The sequence below is a fragment of the Podarcis tiliguerta genome (genome assembly GCF_965153285.1).
Source record: "Podarcis tiliguerta genome assembly, chromosome: 10".
Classification (NCBI taxonomy): domain Eukaryota; kingdom Metazoa; phylum Chordata; class Lepidosauria; order Squamata; family Lacertidae; genus Podarcis; species Podarcis tiliguerta.
Window position 1 is genome coordinate 60,135,703 of NC_139543.1, and position 20,592 is coordinate 60,156,294.

The 20,592-nt window shown below is 39.9% G+C and overlaps 1 protein-coding gene across 40 annotated transcripts in view; it reads left to right on the forward strand.

The window, feature by feature from the left end:
- The window catches only part of PLEKHA5 (pleckstrin homology domain containing A5), a 172,107-nt gene that overhangs the window by 120,641 nt on the left and 30,874 nt on the right, over nucleotides 1-20,592 (forward strand). For 20 of the 40 annotated variants that reach the window (XR_014502593.1, XR_014502594.1, XR_014502596.1 and 17 more), the window contains 5 exons: nucleotides 2,298-2,398; nucleotides 3,967-4,082; nucleotides 11,131-11,595; nucleotides 16,731-17,199; nucleotides 19,157-19,243. Coding sequence is in view for 34 of the 40 variants with exons in the window: in XM_083401807.1 (XP_083257933.1) it covers nucleotides 2,298-2,398; nucleotides 3,967-4,082; nucleotides 11,131-11,595; nucleotides 16,731-17,199; nucleotides 19,157-19,243 (1,238 nt within the window). In the remaining 6 variants the exon portion in view is untranslated. Of the gene's footprint in view, nucleotides 1-70; nucleotides 1,222-2,297; nucleotides 2,399-2,455; nucleotides 3,562-3,919; nucleotides 4,083-11,130; nucleotides 11,596-16,730; nucleotides 17,200-19,156; nucleotides 19,244-20,592 lie in introns of those variants that run through there. The other 20 variants (XR_014502595.1, XR_014502597.1, XM_083401812.1 and 17 more) reach the window with 3 other exon arrangements.

The window sequence follows — 20,592 nt, forward strand, 5'->3', positions numbered from 1 at the left end:
TTAAAGGGAGTGAAAGGCGGGATATCAAATCCAAACTCTTCTTCTTCTTCTTCTTCTTCTTCTTGCACAGATCTGATGGACTGTACATGCAGGCAGCGACCATTTTAGACGTGTCAGATATGTGTGTGACCATGCCGAACCTGGAAGTGACCCAAAAGCATCACACAAAGGGGCAGAGTAGGGAGTGGGCAGGGGTGGAGGCAGAACTGGGTGTTTGCATGCTTTTTCAGAGGTGTTTCAAATACATGTGATTTCACTTAAACACATGGTCCCTTGGAATGTAACCCCCCCCCCACGTAAATTGGGAGTTGTCTGTAGTCTCAAATGATGACCATAATACTATAATTAAGATAAGACTATACATGAGTAAATATAGCACACTCTAGAGCATCTATTCCCCTTCATGGATCACTGCCTTGCCGTGGCGAAGGGGCTTGAATAACTCAGAGAAGCTATGAACTATGCTGAGCAGGGCACCCAATGCTTTTGAATTATGGTGCTGGAGGAGACTCTTGAGAGTCCCATGGACTGCAAGAAGTTCAAACCTATCCATTCCTAAGGAAATCAGCCCTGAGTGCTCACTGGAAGGACAGATCCTGAAGCTGAGACTCCAATACTTTGGCCACCTCATGAGAAGAGAAGACTCCCTGGAAAAGACCCTGATGTTGGGAAAGATGGAGGGCACAAGGAGAATGCGACGACAGAGGATGAGATGGTTGGATAGTGTTCTCGAAGCTACCAGCATGAGTTTGACTAAACTGCGGGAGGCAGTGGAAGACAGGAGTGCCTGGCGTGCTCTGGTTCATGGGGTCACAAAGAGCCGGACACGACTAAACGACTAAACAACAACAACAGAGCATCTATTTGTATAGATGCCTTTAAGAGCATGGCAATTAATATAGTACTTTTAGATATTTAGATGTATTATTTAGATCCAAATATATTAAAACTTGTTGTGGCCTTTGAGCATGAAAGTTAAGATGGCCAAACTGTATGGTATTGTGAATTTCATGCTGCTGAATTTCATACAATACTTGTACAGTTACATTTTCTGTCAAGGGTACTAGCATACCTCATATATTACAAACTTTGCACCCAAAAGTGTATTTGGTCAAGAATGGCTTGTACTTTCTGTATTGCAGAAGATTTATGTTTAGGCATTAATAGCATGGTCCTTTTAGTCTAGCCTGCCTTGCAGGCTGCATGCTCACTTTGGAAAAATAGTGTCATTTTCCTTCGATGTTGCCATTAAAGACAGCCGTAAGAAACATGGCTTGAATACTTAGCATTCTGCTGTTGTACGTGAAAGCTTTTCTTTTGGGCCAGGCATTCATTGTGATTGCCGCACTCACACAGGGGGCATTGGCAGGCACATGAACTGCAAATTTGTGTGTTCGCCTTCATGTATTAAACAGCTCCTCTATTGAAGAGGCATCATTAGCTACTCCACACTTCATAGTGCTTTGAGGTAGAGTTAAAAGCAAGATTAAAACCCTTTTCTCCATTCCAGTGATTAACTGTAATATCCAGATTTAATGCAGCTATTCAGGAGACAATTGAATCCTTCATAATATTTGTTTAGTGAAGTATTTCTGTTGATGAGTGGTGGGGGGGATTCACAACACTGTTCCAGTCTGCTGAGATACTTCACCCAGCGTTTGTTAGAAGAGAACCATGGGCGGTCTAAGCTCACAAAGACTGTTGATCTGAGATGCTCCCTGCTGACATTGGGTGAGGGATGGATGAATGCAGAGGGCACTGCAGAGATGGCAGAGGCTTAGATGCTTGCAGTGGTATTCCTTGCTGATTGCCAAGGATTCGGATTTTACCGACTGAACTACATGATACAGTTTAGATGAGCTCTTCCAACTCCTGAAGGCTATTTCTGTTTGCACAAATGCTGTCTGTGTGTTCAGCATTCAGTCAAGAATCCTAGCAGGCAACAAATTTTATAAGAAGTCTGCCTTGAGGAGGGAATAGACAATGATGGGCTGGGCCTCCCTCCCTCATCCTTCATAAAGTGGACTTCCAGCAGGTTCTCAGCCATTGTTTTCTCATGGGCTAGTTTTGCTCCTTGGGGTCCAAAGGCATTGTCTTTGGCTCCCTAAAGACCTGTTATGAAATGTGGAAGCTTGTTGTTCTAAAATGGTGGAGTCGCTGAATTTGACCTGAATTTCCTCCACAATAATTTTAAGCATCTGGAAAAAGTTTTAAGTGCAAATGTTTGTTTCAGTGTTTTAGATTACAGTGCAGCAGCAATTTGCTAGCTTAGTCAACCATTTTTATGTTATTCCTAGATGAAAAAGAAGAGGGAATATTGGGGAGCATACTTCTTCCCAGCTTTCAGATATCTATGCTTTCTTCTGAAGATCACATCAATCGCAAATATGCTTTTAAGGTAAGAATATTATTTATCCTTTGGTCTGTGGTGTGCAGGTGATCAAGAAACCATGATTGTGAACACATTCCCTGTTGATTTCAGCTTAGGCAAAAGCTGGCACAGATTGAAGACTACCCCAATATCATAATTTATTCTCTAGAGAGCTACAAAAACAAACTATCATTTGTAAAGGCAGTAAATTTCACTATTTAGTGTTATCAACATTAGTGGCTCCTCCAATGTGACTGCATATTTTACAGCTTTTTGTTTCAAAGATCCTGCTTCTTCAGTTTAGGTGTACTCTTCTTTGATGGTGTGGGAAATGAGCAGTTCAGTCAATTTTGTGTCTCAAGATGATGCCTACACATAATCACATTTTTGCAGCTTCTTCCACCAGCAACCTCCACGATCTAGAAGTTGTACTGGGTCATTTTTGTCAGTATTGAAATCTATCACTTGAAGCCCTAAATATGTGCACACACTTCTTCCCATCCTTGTGTTACCCTTTTAGAGAACGTTTGTTCACCCTCTGTTTCTACCTTCTTTTGGATTTCTTTGTCACCCACCTGAAACTGGATGGTTGTAGCCTTATCAGTACTAGAAGTCCCCTCATTCCCTGGAGAAATGTATGTGTCTGCAGGCAACCTTATATCCTCTGCCATGTTGGTGTGTCTCAATGGAATTCAGTTATCTCACTGCCTTAGCATCCCATTCATTGATATCTTCCTTTCTCTGCTCTCTGGGAACTTTTTGATTCTCCATGGAACAATTGAGCATGCAAGTGACACCAGGTGCGAATAAAACTCATGGGCCATCTTCTCACTATATGAAGTCTAATCTACCTTCCTAGGCATAGTTTACTACTTGCCCACTGTGCCTCTATTTTTGTAGAAGGGCTGCTTAAAAGATTTTGCTTGTAATCTATAGTTCTGTGAGCATTTGCAAGTTAGTTACTTGCTAACTTGGACAAGACCAAAGTAATCAATAGCAGCTTTAAGTTGTGCCCTTGAACAATAATTTCATTTTTACAAGGTTTGTTTTATTTAATGTATGCTGGATGAATTGTAGCTGCTCTTCTGTTAAACAATCTCGCCTAACTTTACATTTTGTTTCTTGGATTTGAACTTCTTTGGGCTCCTGTTGATGATGAGTACACTAAACTGCACTGCATGTTTTAATGGGTGAGTACATAATTTAGAACCTGCTATTTTGTCCTGACTCCCAAGCATCTGAGCTAATATATTTCTATAATCTGTGCTTCTCAGATCCCAACAGTGAATTTTTATTCTGTAATTCATAGAAATCACTTGGAAGCGCAGCAGGTGCACAATGAAACAACAAGGCTTACAAATTTAATTCTGATATGTTTTTCCCCTAGTATAATTGCCGCAAAAGATGAGCATGATGTTGAATAACATTGTATTAGTTACCAAGTGATGAGTTTCTAGAGGCAGCCTGAATAAATCTTAAAACCAATGAATTACTTATTAAGGAAACCAGTAATATTCTTCTATTTGTTTTCTTCTCGCTCCCTTACAGACTATCGTAACTTCCCCCACCACAATGACCATGTCATTTCCAATCAGGCAGCTCATCCAAACATGAGGACCTATTATTTCTGCACAGATACAGGGAAGGAAATGGAGTTATGGATGAAAGCCATGATAGATGCAGCTCTTGTACAGACAGAGCCTGTGAAAAGGTAACACAGGTTGACAGTGCTGTAGCATCTGTGTTAGTTTTTACTACCAGACTTTTATCTTTCTGTCTTGTGTAGCTATGTCTCGATAAATGAGTCATGCTAATTCTGATAGATGCTTAATTGCTTTGTCAGGCATCAACTTTTTAGAAATACATTTTTCAGTTAAAAGATGACTCCCCTATGTGAACCTTCAAGGGGTGTGTTACTACATCTCCAGCTTTTAAAAACTTCCTAGCAACCCATACTTGGAACAATGGGCTTTTCCCTCCATCTCAATCAAGGTCCAGTGGTTTTCAAGAGACTTGTAAGAGCAGACAGCACTTGTTCAAAGTATTTACTGGAGCTGGGGAAGCAGACAAGTGTACATCCAACTGAGCAGCACAATTTGTGGCTTACATAGTTAGAGTTTGACTCCATTGTGTCAATAATGAGATGATGAATTGTAAGAGGTGATAAGCTGATTTGAATGACCCATAGTACTGTATTATAGAATGATTTTATGTAGCATTAATGCTTTACAATAAGCTGATAAAGAGTTAATGATGGGGTAACTTCCCACGACTATTGTAGTACATTAAACCTCATCCATTGCATTGCTCGCGTGATTTTAGTTTGTAAAACAAGACTTTTAATTATAAATATAAAGGTTTCTGTGGGCTGAAGTCCTCCATGGCTTGAGGACAAGAGCCAGTGGAATTAGAAATGTGCTGGACCAGATAGTTGAAACCTTTAACATACCCCATTCAAAAAACTCAAACAATAAATTAAAAATAGTTAATAGTTCTGGAGAAAATGCCTTAAGCAATCCCACCTACCATTGAACCCAATGTGTTTTGACTTTCATGATTTTGGATTTCGGCGCAATCCCTGAAGCGTAATCTTCACGTAAGTTGTAGGCTTACTGTACTGCATTTTTAATAGTTGAAATAGGCAGTTCTTCCCATGTTAGAATTAGAGCATACTGAAAATTGGGTTGCATTCTGCTGACTACACTAATTTGGAGTGAGTCATAGCTGAAGATGGTGCTTGGGGAGAAGAGAAGCTGCAACTTTCTTTATTCCCTTTTTTCATGCCAAAAAATAACAGCCTGAACATTTGCTGGTGAAACAACATTTCACAAGAAATGAGTCATGTATGACCTCTTGCCTTTTCTGATTCTGTCTGGAGAAAGTGGAAAGTTCTCTCCCTCATAATAGTAAAACTTGGGGACATCCAGTAAAGCAGCATATTAGAAGATTCAGGACAAATAAAAGAAAGTACTTCACACAGCACATGGAATTTGCCCCTCCAATATGTAGTGATGGCCACCAACTTGGACAGTTTTAAGGGGGATTAGACAGGTTCTTGAAGGACAAGGCTACCAGTGACTACTAGCCATAATGGCTAGTATGTTCTGCCTCCACTGCCATTGGCAGTATTCTTCTGAATACCAGTCGCTGTGTACAGAAAGTGAACCTTCAAGGTCATTGGCAGTATTCTTCTGAATACCAGTCGCTGTGTACAGAAAGTGTTGTTGCACTCAGATCCTGCTTGTGGGCTTCCCATGGGCATCTGGTTGTCCATTGTGAGGATAAAATGCTGGGCTCTAGAAGAAGGCCTTTAGCCTGAACTAGCAAGGTTCTCCTCTTATTCTTATCTTTCTGTGTATCTTTAGCAATATACAGTGGTGCCTCGCAAGACGAAAAGAATCCGTTCCGCGGGTCTTTTCGTCTTGCGGTTTTTTCGTCTTGCGAAGCAAGCCCATTGACGGAGTAGCGCTATTAGCGCTATTGGCGATTTAAGGGCTAAAAACAGCTTTTTAAGGGGTGGGGGATTAGCGGTTTTGCTGCTAAAATGCTTTTAGCAGCTTAGCGATTCAAAATAAGGGGTTTTGGAGCAAAAAAAAAATTCAAATTTTTTCGTCATTTTTCGTCTTGTGAAGCAAGCCCATAGAGAAATTCGTCCTGCAAAGCGCCTCTGCAAACGGAAAACCCTTTCGTCTTGCGGGTTTTCCGTTTTGTGAGGCATTCGTCTTGCGGGGCACCACTGTAATATATTTTCTAGATCTCTGCTCAGTAGCAGTGAATATGTATAATACACATGTTATTGAAGCTATTTGGCCTTAGAGACTTAATTGTAAGTAGTCTCACAGATCGAGGTCTGGTGGAGTTTTTTCTGTTATAAGTAGACTCAAGTTTAATAATGTCCTGAGGGGTCTATTGAGAATAATTAATCCTAACTGTTTTAAATAAGCAAAAGCCCATTTAAACTTGTCACTCAAACGATGAAACAAGCTCCCATGTGGTTACAACTTTGATTATTTCCCTAATTTAGGTCACTCGTAAGAATGCACTGGCATTTCCAAAACACTGTTGCTTTTCCTTTATCAGTTAAATTATGCTTTCCTACAACAACTTTCAATGTTGTGCTGAAATATCAATAAATAATATCCCATATTCATTGCCTATAATTTTTGGCAATTTTGGCATCATATGCAAGTAAACTATCAAACACTATCTTCCACCGGCAATGAAGTTGTGTTATTATTGAAATCTCATTGCTGTCGCAGATTGACTGTATCCTAAAACTTTATTCCGTTAAGAATGGAATAAAGAATAAAGGGACATACAGTCAGTGAAGGAAAGGTGGAGTGTAATGCACCTTTGAAGGAAGCATCAGAATGACATGAGCATAACAGCAGAAAATACATGATTTTAGCAGATGTCTTTTGAAATTTGGTTTAAGGAGAAGATGATGACAGGGGGGCAAGTCCCACAAGGAATAGGCTACAACAATTTAGAATTTAGACCTATAGTTTTGAAATCCTTTTCTGGTGAAACTGGGGTTTCTCGATGAAAAGGCTACGAGCAGACAGCCTTCCATGACTCAGAGCTTGTTTTCCATTACTGATCCTCTCCTGTAATTTGTAGTTGCAGGAAAGTTGTGGTTGTGACCAAGTCTCATTCATAGAGAAAGAATGTTATCAATATTTTAGGCATGAGTAGGCAGATAGATGAAGAACAAAGTGATTTATTGTATTGTGTTCTTACCTTCCAAGTCTGTTGTGATTTAAAAAGAGTTGCTTTAAAGGGAATCAAGCCCATATGATGTATAAAAGAAATGAGATAAAATCAGGGTCCCCAAATAGGGGCTTGTTCCATGAATCCTTTTGGGGTGGGAATTATTTCAAAATGCTCCCAAATGGAATAGAACACTGGTTACCATTGGTTACCTGACAGCTTTAAGCAAACAGTGATCTTTGATTTTTAATATCTGTGTGTTCTTATTATATATAGATATTTTTATACATTGTTTTGATATTTATATGATATAGCACTGTATAAACAAATAAATCATCACCTAGGCATTGGAAACTTTAAGGGGAAGAGAATTTAATTTGTTTGGAAACTCAAGTCAAGTCCTCTCTACCTACTCTACAATAGCCATAGTATTGGCAGTGGGCATTCATCCCACCCTCCCCAGTAATGTGGACCAATAAGACTCCTCAGGCTGTAAAAGAAAAAGCTTGAAAAAAGCCAGTTAGAAAAGCATGAATGAAGTTGTGTTGATGGTGAGTAAAGTGTTGCACTGCAGTAAGGTTAGCATTTCAAATTGGAAGTAAGGTGGGAAAGAGATTCCATGTGGTCAGAATCCATGGTGCTTCTTGGTAAGGCTAGATGAATGATAATGTTCCCCTAATATTTGGGGAAGGCAGGAGTTAAAGACATTAAGCAGGCATACCAACAGACAGGCTTGCTAGAATAGGCAATACTGGGGGGGGGGGGTAGAGAGAGTGGTCTAATTAGGTCAAAATCACCACCAAATCCTTGCCACCAGGATTTCTCAGTAGATGAAAGAGTCTGTGTGAAAAGGGTTAATTGAAGGCAGGACATTTGAAAACAATTTGTTAGAGATTAACTTCGGCCAGTAATGAAGTGGGGAAATGTATCTGGTGACAGGTAAAGATGCCCCCCCCCCACCCTGGCAGTGAATGAGAAGTGGAAATAACAGTGGTAACAGGAGAGGAGAGAGTTGGAGCATAAAGATACTTGTCTTCATACCCATATTATTTTTGAAATGTCAGTGAGGCATCTAGGAAGAACAGTTGATTTGACAGTTCAGTGGGATTGGGCAAGGTGAGAGATTAGTTTAGGAAAAAAGTAATCCACTTGAAGATGGTAGCTGAAACTTTAGCAGATATGAAAATGGTTGAGAGCTCTGATGGATTCCTACAGAGATTGGGAAAGATGAAAAGGGACAGGACAACAATTAGCAGTTATAACAGGAGAGCCAGAAAAAGGGCAGTGTCCTATATCTCAAGGGGAAGGAGTGAAAGTGAAATAAGATAAAGAACAGACAGAACAGACTTGGAAGGTAAGAACATGACCAAAATGTAAAGGAGATGAAATCAGGAGCTGAATGCAGGATTTCTTATGAGGAGGAAGGTATTTCAAAAGTAGGAACAACAAGATTGAAATTTTAAGCAGAAAGGAGGAGCCAGCTGACACAATGTATGTGAGTAAAATAGATTGGTGAGAGAGACGGAGAACTCAGCAAGTTGTGGGACTGGGACTGGAGAGAGGATTGGCCTACTTAAATGTAGTATACTAGTTGGAAGACAAGACTGAAAGAAAAAGTGGGATGGTGGCGAAAGCAAGCCTCTAAAATTCAATAAGAGTGGTGGATCTGCCAACATCTGAATGGGTAAATTCAGGGTAAATATGCTAACAGTGCAGCTGTTACTGTTTCTGATAAATACAATTATTTTACACCACAGTTCAAGTCAGCAGATATTTTCCCCACTGTAATTATAGAAGCCACAAGTGTTTTCCCAATGATGAATAATAACTGACATGAAAGTTGCCAAATGAAGCAAATTGATGATGTCAGTGACCATGTAAAGTTTAAAATAGGATAATATTTCCCTTTATCTACTGAATGTCTGGCACAGGAGGTCCAGGAGCTAGACAGCTCTGTATATTCCTCCATCACAAAAGGTGGCTTGAAATTAATGAGGATTTCAGAGGCTTTAACTGCTAAAAAGAAGTCAAAGTGTGCTTTTTCAACACTATGAAGTCTGAAAATTTTGCCTTCAAATTTTTATCCCCTTTCATAGCTGTCAGATTGAATACTGCAGTTGGGGCTGTTCCCTGTGTTAATGGTTATATCAAACACAGAATTTATGTAGTAGTAGTTTCTTCTAGTGCTGCATCTCTAAGACAGTGAGTGATACCCAACATAAGTGGTTGAGTAGACCCATAGAAATCAGTAGACTTAAGACCACTGGTGTCAATGAATCTGTTCTGAATTATGACTATCCCCCTTCTGAAAACTGTCCATTTTAGAGCCAGTTACCTGCCCAATCTCCAGCCAGCCTCACTTAGATTTGCTTTTACTGAGCTGCATTTTCAAGTTATGCCCTCTGCCATCCTTGATGGACGATATAACAGGGTACCATACGAAGATAGACTATATATGTGGGCAACCACAGGTGGAAGACATCTTGCACTATTTACTATATTGCCCACTATACATTTGACTCAGGAGGCGGTTTCTCACCCTACCGTCCACACAGGAAAGATGTCTCTCCCCAGCAGAGATTCTATGGTTTCTTAGCTGTATAATGCTTCAGTGACTCATAAAGACGCCTTTTTTTGCTTTGGTGGACAAAAAGATCAGAAAAAAGACCCTGGACAATATATCTGTGAACTGTAAGGGAGACACAGAGATCTAAATAGAGGCCATTATTTGTGGCACAACACTCCTTTTGGTTGTATTTATTTTTGATTCAGATTTGTCATGGCCAATGCCTAGTACAATAAAGTTATTTGGATTGAATTATGACTAGCATGGGATATCACCAATTGCTTTATCTCTGCTGTGTTCAGTCTGTTGCTGAGATTTCTGTTCTTGATCTTTGGTGTTGCTTTCTAGGGTTTCATACAATGCTACAATTCTGTTCATACAAGAGACTTCCATGTCTGCAACAGAACTTAGCATTCCACCCCTACACACCATGAAAATATTCTCCAGGGTGTTGCAGGACTCGCCAGATCAGATATTGGGGATGCATGGGGAAAGAAGGGGAATAGGAAGTCATGTCATTTCTATCAATTCTGGTGATATCCAGCATTGGATACAATCCTTGATCTATTGTGCAGCATACAAATGTAATAAATAAATATTAAACACTGGCGTGCCCTATCCCATATGTTAAATATAGGAGCCCTTCTGGATTCATTTTGTCAAAATCCAAGGCATATAATATTATTTTCTGTGATGTTGATTGTGCAGTGTGAGATTGTATGTTGCATGTATATTGCATATACACAATATTTAGAAATGCTTGTGGCAACGGGAGTGTGCTGTTGGCCCCACCCCTGACATAGATGTCTATATGCATAGGAGTTGGAGACCTGGTCATACACATAGAGATTTATTCATGTAGGCTTTTCTGTTGACAATGTTTGTCCCTAATGCATGGACATCAAGGGCAAGGCTGGGGCAGGCTGCTCATTATTGGGATAGGGTCAATGGTGGATCCTCATGCCCCTCTCTATGAACATTGCCCCTTCATGCAAGTAACCTGTGAAGGAGGCTGTAGACATGGGGAGTAGATGCTCATGTCTGGACATCCAGCAAGTATAGAGCTGGGCAGGAGCTCAGTGATAAGTAGCAGAGGTAGACACAGCCATGATCTCTCATCATGCTTAGGCAAAAGATTGTTCAGGATCATCCCTTGTTCTCTTCACTTCTTTCCTTTGTTCAGAGAGTACTCAAGCAGGGAGATTATACCATGCCTTAGTAGCTTTTCTGTCTGGATGCAAATATATCAGTGTGGGTTCAAAGTTCAGTACTTTTGTTGAGGTCTGTAATCTTGTGCCCTATATGTTTGCCTAGCTTGTAAGTGCTGCATGAGTTGCAAGAGTTTGGATTAGATGGCCCTTCCAACTCTATGATTCTAAGACTGAAGAAATTGCATGCTACTTTACTAAACACACCCAAGTGTACCTGTTTCAGCATATTTCTAGTGATGTTGTTCTCCAGTGTGTATCTCTTCCTTTTTTAGAGCAGACAAGATGACTGCTGAAAACACACCACCTCGTGAAGTGAATAATATTGCAAACCACAGAGTGCTAATTAAACCAGAGGCACAGAATAATCAGCGGAACAAAGAAGTGAGCAAAATGGAAGACAAAAAGGCCTTAGAAGCAGAAAAATACGGATTTCAAAAAGTTGGGCGTGATAGACCTTTAACAAAAATCAACAGCGTAAAACTGAATCCTTTGGGGTCAGAGTATGGGACTTTGCCAGCAAACACAGTTCCATCAGGACACTACAGGCCAATTCATTTAAATGGGTCAGAGAAAGCTGTCAACCTTATTCTAGGAGACTCTGGAGATGGAATCCATCACAACACCATTCACTCACACATAGAATCTGAACGTGTTATACAGAGAACTAATTCAATGCTTCAGCTGGAACAATGGATTAAAATACAGAGAGGAAAGGGGCAAGATGAAGAAACAAGAGGGTAAGTAATTTGAGAATTATTTGCCAATCCTGACTTCTTGGTCTCAGTGTATACTGTGACCCTGTTTAATGCTACAGTAAAATCTTAGTTGAAGCGCCAAAGGATTCCTGAAATAATCCTATATTACCTCTGTTGCTAAAATATAGGATTTCAAACAGCATCTCAAGGCCTATCTAGAACTTAAATTTATTTTGATTTATATTGCACTCTGTCCTAAAGTCCTATAGACTTCTGGTAACAATCATATGTAAAAGGTTGGGCATCTTTCCCAGAACAGCTGTCCAAGGGCAGACAATAATAATAATAATTTATTTATACCCTACCCATCTGGCTAGGTTTCCCCAGCCACTCTGGGTGGCTTCCAACAAAATATTAAAATACAGTGGTCTGTTAAACATTAAAAGCTTCCCTAAACAGGGCTGCCTTCAAACAACAAGGTGCCCTCCAGATGTTACTGGACTAAAGCTTCCATCATCCTTGGCCCATTCTGATTGGGGCTGATAGGAGTTATAGTCTATCTGGAGAGCACCACTTTGGAAATCCCTGGTCTATTCCCTGTTTATCTACTGCTCTGAGCTGCTCTTCATTCTAGATTTCTTTCTTTCATTAAGAAGCAAAAGTGGAACTAGTCATCAGAAGACTTTCCCTGTTGCAACTATTAAACTATTAAGCCAGCGTGGTGTAGTGGTTAAGAGTGGTGGACTCGTAATCTGGTGAACCGGGTTTACTTCCCCGCTCCTCCACGTGCAGCTGCTGGGTGACCTTGGGCTAGTCACACTTCTCTGAAGTCTCTCAGCCTCATTCACCTCACAGAGTGTTTGTTGTGGGGGAGGAAGGGAAAGGAGATTGTTAGCCACTTTGAGATTCCTTAAGGGAAGTGAAAGGCGGGATATCAAGTCCAAACTCTTCTTCTTGTATCTCATCTTAATATCAGTAGCTCGGTTAGAAGCTCTTCGTGGTCTCAGAAGTCTTTCACAAACTTGCTGATGATGCTGGGAGTTGGACTTCTTCCATGAAAATCATGCATTTCTATGCTGAGCTTATTATTATCATCATCACTATCATCAACATTAAATTTATTACCTGCTGTTCACCAGCAGGTCCCAGGATGGGTTACAACATTTGTTGTTTTTTTAAAAAAACTGTTTTAAGTTGCATAGCTCTGTTGCAAACTTATTTACACTCCTCTCTCAGTTCAGCAAGGCAATGATTAAAATGTTGAATAGCCTTTTTCCTTATATTTTTGTAACAGAAAATACTGTTGATCGAATAAGTTTAATAAACCAATGTATGAATAAATCTAATTCCCTCACACAAAGAAGCTTTTTTCCCTCCCTTTGTGTGAGTGAGAAAGCAAGTCAGGGAGCAATCAGTTATCTGTAATTTCATGCTATAGCTGAAATATGGTTAGTGGGTTCCAAATAAGCCAGAATTCAGAAGCCATCTTTAAAATATGGTTTCATACCCTCGCTTGTTCAGAAGCCAAAAACCATCATTCTTGACTCATTTCCCAGCTTCTGTGAAGGGAGGAGTAATGTGAAGGTATGTTGGTGCACAAAGTTTTTTCCATAACTCTGTTAATTAAGCCAAGATATGATCATCAAAATGCAGTCATTAGGTCTCTTTCAAATTACAAGCAATAGCTTGGCTCCCACATCATGCTAAACTGAGTGAAGTCTAAGCACAAATGTGCAGACTCCCGAAAGGAAAATCGCAGCTTCTTCGTTCCTCAGCTACACTGATCTAGGCCATAGTTTGTCTTAGGGTGCCATCAAGACCGAGGCTTGTGGTTTACTTCTGTCTGGATTAAGTATGAACTGTAACCAGGGTTCATCCCATGGTTTACAGCTTATTGTTTGTACGGGAAGCCTAAACCACAAACTCAATTAGGCTCAGTTTGATGCATCAGCAAAACGACCGTGGATGAGCAAAACAGCTGCAGACTCCTCCCCCAGAATATGCACATATGTGTGAAGTCATGGCTTGGCTGATCGTAATGTTCAAAGCAGGCATGTGTCTTTTTATACTGTAGATGTGTTAAAAGTTGAAGTTTTACAATACCAACAGTGTGTTTCCAATACTTGTTTAGAAAGTTTTAATCCTGTGACTAAATGATTGACACCACTAAGTAGTATTAAGATGTGAAATTGTGGTTCTGCATGACAGCAAACCCTTGGCAGGAATCTGAACAGCAGTGCCTAGTCCTCGTTGCTCAGTTTTTTTATTATAAAATACTGCACTCCAGCATTCCACTTGAGTATCTAGAAGTGGCACCACAGTATCCCACCTTCTTCTCTAACTCCCAGCTCCCAACTTGAGCAAAGACTCTGGTTCCATTGTTTGCTTTGGGAAGAGCAGTCACATGTGATAGGTCAAGCAAAACATTGCCTCTCCCCACTTCTTTAAATGTGACCTGTACTTGAAATATCACTTTGATGAGGTAATGAAAGGCGCTAAGAAGTGTTTGAGATTTCAACCTTCAGTTACGATTGCACCTGAGGAGAAGACAACAGTTTGAGTTATATTGGTCATTTTCTTGGGATATTACTTGATTTGGCTTTATTTTGACTTCCGCACGTCAGAACTTAGTTGGCTTAACATGGTGATGGGTATCCTTTATCCTGGAGCCAATAGTCACTCAAATAGAGCTATGGCTATTTAATTTTTTTATACAACTAAGTCTGCACAGAGGTGCCCTGAGATTTTTAGAATGTATTTCTTAACCCATTTTACACATTTTTATTGTACCTCCCAGCTTCCTCCTCCAGCTGTAATCATGTTAAGTTTTCCTCCCAGTTTTAGTGGGGTTTTAATTTATGTGTTACACGTGGCAAAGTATACATAGCTTAAGGAAGGGTATGCATGCATATAAACAAAATTCGATAATGACATTTTGGGGTGGGGGTGGGGACAACCCATACATGGGAAATTGGGATGTATGAATAAAAAGCATAACTCTGCACTATCGTTGACTTTGAAAAAGTAAATTAATGTGTGAGGGGGAAGGAGGAAAAGCACAAGGGCACAGCGCAGTCCCATTCTCCAAACCATGATTATGTGATCAGAAACATTATGTTCATTCTGGGACACAGTGCTAAATGTGTACCACTCAAGGTATATAATAGTATGAATCGAGTATTCCCAGAAAGAAGGGGTAGGAGTGGAATATTTTACATTTCATCACATGTTTGCATTAAATGGTTTTGTTTTCAATGTAAACAGGCATAGGAACTATGAATCTGCCCAATTTGAATTCTTTTTAAAGGTTTTGTCATGGTATCATTACATTGGCTATATTCCCAAACAAACTCATTCCATTGTAGGAGTTTTATAACAGCAGAAGCTATTAACAAAACATTATTAACTGGCAGGAGCCAAATCCTCTTGATCGTGGAGAACATATTGTTAGTTAAATATGGATGAAATTGTTAACACAGGTCATATACTTAGAAATGATGGCTTTGTTTGAAGTTAATTTATAAAAGAGAGACGGCGGGGTTTATGTCATTATTTACTGCTTTGGAATAAATAAATTCCATTCTCTTTGAACACACTGCTAGGATATTAAACCTTTAAAGCACAGTACTTAGGGCAATGTAATGAAAGGAAGTCAGATTCAGGAGCACAAATATAATATAAATAGTAGAAACTAGGTAGGGGGACCTCTTTCTTACTCCCTCTCCTATCTAAGCCTGCAAATTGTCACTCTCACTTGGTTGCCTATGGTGATTAGCAGTTGCCTCAAGGCAAGTAGCAGATAATGCAACCCTTTTAAGAAATAATAGCAATATTGCAACTGTCTTTATCCTGCCTCTGCATAGCCTCAATTCAGTTTTCAGTGTTCCAAACAACTCCCTTAAAAGCACTTTAAATGCCTGGGGCTGTACAGCAGGGGAAAGCAGTGTTCAGCCTTGTGGAATCTACCTTGTGTTTTACTAGAATCCCAAGATCCACCAATTGGAGCAAGGTGTGAGATTTAGAATGAAAGAACATGACACCCTCTAAGCTGCTAATGAGCGCAGAAATTTGTTTTGCTCCTCTCACACAAAAATTATTGTTAGTCACCCTCAGTTTTTTTTTCACACACACACCCCACACTTACTTACCTGCAAGCATGCCCAGTGCACTGCCTTCGCATGAAGCTATAATAAGGTGGAAATGAATCAAATGGACTGGAGCTTTTGGCCAATTTGAAAATATATAATTAATTGAACAGGTCTTGTATTGGCCTCAGATGGCCAACTGTTCCATAAAACTAGTTCACCACGCCATAATTCTGAAGGAGTATTTCATGGTTATTAAGATGTATACTGGGAAAGAAAAAAATTGTCCTTAAAACTAAGATATGTGCAATGTAGCCCATAGTATAAAAGGGGAAGCAGATAGAAGGAAGCTGGTAAACCTTAGGAGAGATTAGCAAAGCCAGACATTGCATATGTTTAACTGGAGAAGACTCATTTTTATGGCTGTGCATCCTCCATAGATTGACAACAGGTAGATAAGGCCTCTGCATTTCTGCATGTTTTTCTTCCCTTTTCTTGTTGTTGTGGTTGCCAGAACAATTGTTTTCCCTTAAACATATGTGCATACCTATTTGTGAAGCACCATGAGGAAGCATGGCTGCTGCAGCGTTAGTTTCCATCTAAGCAGTAGGGAAATGGGACTGATCATGGCCCCTAGATCAGTAGCTATGGGATTTGCAGAGTCCCCAACAATGTGAATACTCCTTTTCACCGTACATATGGGAAATTGTGTATTTTGGCTGCCTGTAACCCAGCTTTCCTCCAAGGAGCTCATAGGGTTCCCCCATCTTATTCCCACTATTGTGTGGGCGATCCCCTCTGTGGCACCAGGGGAATCTCAGCTACCTCTTTCAGGGATGAGTGCATAGATGGTTTTCCTTGGATACAGATAAATCCATGATACAACTAAAAAACAGAGTCTATTACTTAAAACAAGTGGCATGTTGAGAGTTTGACTGCTCAGCCACAACAGATGTGGCCTTAGCAAAAAAGGGGGGGGGGGTTACAATAATTATTTGTTACCCTCAAGATAGACTAGAAAAGAAAACTAAATGTTGTTTATTCCTGTGCCTACTTACATTTTGAGTTACTGAAGGAGGATTCTTGTTTCAGCATAATTTCATATCAGACATTGCCAAGAAACATGCCAAGCCATCGACCCCAAATTGTACCTCGATATCCAGAAGGTTATCGAACTCTACCAAGAAATACCAAAACCAGGCCAGAAAGCCTCTGCAGTGTGACACCCTCTATTTATGACAAGTCCCTTGGATCACTGCCAACTGAAGACAAAAGAAGATCTATGCGAGATGACACCATGTGGCAACTCTACGAGTGGCAGCAGCGGCAGTTTTACAATAAGCAAACGACGCTTACTAGACATGGTACTTTAAGTAGTCCCAAAACCATGATTAATATATCTGATCAAACAATGCATTTGATTCCCACATCACCTTCCCATGGTTCGATAGCAGGTTTCCAAGGATACTCACCTCAGAGGAACTACAGATCAGAAGTGTCCTCACCAGTGCAAAGAGGTGATGTAACAATTGACCGCAGGCATAGGCCACATCATACAAAGGTGAGATGTTTTTATTGTTTTACTTTAGTTATTATGTTCTATAAAATGTATAACTTGGAACTAGTCTTTCCATCATGTATTGATATTGTGTGGCTCACAAAAGAGTGTGGCTCTCTGTGATAGAGAGAACTAGCATATAATTGAGAAAACTGCACCAGGAGTTAACGGGAGTAGAACATCATAAGTACGGGTTGAAAGATAAAGTCTTTCCGTTTCATATGCCAGTGCTTCATCTGACATGAGATGTTCCCGGGGCTTTTTTTCAGGCAGAACTCAGTTCTAGCACCTCTCAGGTGGGTGCCATTGCCATTATAAGAGAACAAAGGAGGTGTTCATTGTGAGTTTCGGCACCTCTTTTTCTAGTAAAATGGCATGGGATGTTCCCAAATAAACAGCTGCTTGTCGAAAGGACCCAGCTAAGCCTCCCACCTCACCTGAGCAGTTAGCATGTCCATGACAGAACTCTGACCCTTGAGAAGTCCTTGCTTGAGATCTTCATTTGATGCCCTTTCTCACATTGCCCCATCTAATGAAGCGGGGCAGGCAGTCACTAGGGAGAAGGCCTTTTCAGTGATGGGACCATCTTAAGATTTTTTTTTTAATGGGCTTGTAAACTGCCCAGAGAACAAAGTTTTATGTGCACTATATAGATGCAACAAACAAATAAAACGGCGAACTTCACATCTGTTCTGTAGGTCCCACCCATTCAACCACTTCACCATTAGCATAAGAGCCTTGCTGGATCAGGCCAAAGGCCCTTCTAATCCAGCTTCCTATTCTCACAGGGGCCAACCAAAAGCCTATGCTAAACCCGCGAGTAGGACCTGAGTGCAACAATGCTCTCCCACTTGTGATTCCCAGAAACTGGTATTCAGGGTCATACACTGCTTTGAACAGTGAAGGAGGGAGAAACATGGTCATTGTGGCTACTATTCGCCGATAAGCCTTTTCCTACATGAATTTGTCTAATTCTCTTCTAAAGCTATCCAAGGTTATGGCCATTGCTGCCTCTTGTGGTGGCAGATTCCATAGTTGTAAACTATGTGTGAAGAAGTGTTTTCTTTTATTTGGCCCGAGCCTTCCAACATTCAGCTTCATTGGGTGCCTTAGGCACTTGTATTATGAGAAAGGGAGAAAAACTTCCCATACCATGCATAATTTTGTCTATCGTGCCCCTCCTGACTCATTTTTTCCCCCCTAAACTAAAAAGCCCCAAATGTTTTAACATTTCATTATCTTCTCCCATTCACTTCTTCCATGTGTACAATTAGGACAAGGAGCAGATATTATGTGCATTTGCCATTCTTTGCATATATGGAGTGTATTTATTTTGTGCTTGAACATCTTTATCCTTTATCCTACTACTGTTTGAGAAGTTTCTCTTAAGACTGTTTCCTTGTGCAACATTTTTCAACCCCCAGCTTCTCACTTATTGGCTGCATTGTGTTGTATATTGTTCTAGAATCACAGGAAAGTCTTAAGAACATATGATGGAAAGGAGCTGTGTATGTGTCTGTTTCTAAAAAAGCAGCTGTGCCAAGAATTAGGACAAAACATGTCATTTATTCAGTGCATGAATGTCTATAAACGTGTCCTACTTTAGTTTCTGGACATAGCAGTGGCTTATAGGAGAGCACTCAATGTCTTTTTTAAAAGCAGTTAATTAGGAGCACTTAATGGTACAAACTTTAGTGAATGGAATACCTTATTAGTTGTAGTTGGTGCTTTTTGGACCTCCGAGGGCATTTTGACATTTGCAAGGTTCAAGCTGAAAGTGTGGTGATTTAGTGTATTTCTGCTGGCACGTTATTAACCAGAACCTTCACTTTAGACACCTTTCATAAACCCTAAGTTGACTCGGAAAATCATACTTAAAACACAACATTTAACCTTTGGTTTGAAAAGCTTTGACAGGCACCCCGAATTATATGTGCACGGTTTTGTTTTTTCCCCAAAGCAGCATGTCTTTGTGCCTGACAGAAGGTCGATGCCAGCAGGTCTGAGTGTACAGCCTATTACTCCCCAGAGCTTGCAAGGCAAAACGGTGAGTGGCATTTTTATATTTAGCCCATCATTTTTTATTTAAGAACAACCTATAAAATACAACACGTAGCACAGTGACTACTCTGGTTATAGAATCGGTATTAAATGCAGTTTCCATCTTTGTTTTTTCATTAAATCGAGGTTTTCCTTCTAAACAGTTTAAATCTATTTCGATGCTGCATTAAATTTTGCAAGAGTAATCAGATAACCTTTTAATTCAAATGCTATTTGTGCTATGCAATTCCTACCTGTGAATAATTTGTCTTTTTGAGCCATGTAAGTATTTCATTTTAAATATCTCTAGAGCAACAGCAAGGCACCTTTACGATTTTATTGTTCTTCATTTCACAAATTGACCTACCATTAAGTTGTTAATTCCGTTGTGGAGGGGAAATACCAATTACCAGAGCTTTTCATTGCTGCAGAATGGAAGTCGCAGTTAACTAGGAAATTTGGTGCTGCAGGCAGTTTATTATACATTGTGCTGTCTTATGAAAAGAAACTATCCATCCACTAATTGCACATTTTTATTCACATCATTAAAAGTATTTTACCATTCAATACCTAAGGTTTAGATGAGGGATTATAGATTTGAGCAAACATTTTTGAGAGACCTTTAACTCAAATATGACCACTTTTACTAGCTGAAACCTTAATTTCTTCCAGGCGATTTCTCTTCCACCTCATTTCTTAGTAAATAATGTTTTTCCAAGTGAAACACTAATGAGTATATACTATATTAGGGGAGTGTAGGTTAATCATTATGAAACCTGTTAGCTCTTGAATATAGGAAAATTTCTTGCTCCCTCTGCTGGAATTCATTTAACACTGCCAGTTGCTAAAACCATACGCTGTAGCCAAGGAATACTTTCAGTTCATTACTTGTAATATATAATTCAGGATTTCTGATTATGTGGCTCACCTAAAGCATCACAGTTAAAGCCCTCTTCCAGAACTCTGTGGGGCCCCAGTGATGTGGATGCCTGAATAACAGACCTGACCTCTCATTTTATATGTTAAAGAATGTTCCACGTGAGTAGTGTAACATTTCCATGACCTAAATGGAACAGTCCATGGCTCAGAAATTTTTTGTGCATGTGATAGAACTCTCCTAGGTCTTTCACATGAACAGCTGAATGTGCAAAGCAAATCGCTCCATTTTACATCTCATGACAAAAAAGATGCTTTACATAATTGGTTGCTTAATAATTATGAGAGAGCTTCTGATATATGTGTCAGTATCTGAATCGTAAGTTAAGTTCAGATTTCAGGAACTGTAAAGAACTGAGGGCATGAATCTTTGGGATTTACTAGCAAGTAATATATTAGGATAGAATGAGGAAACAAATT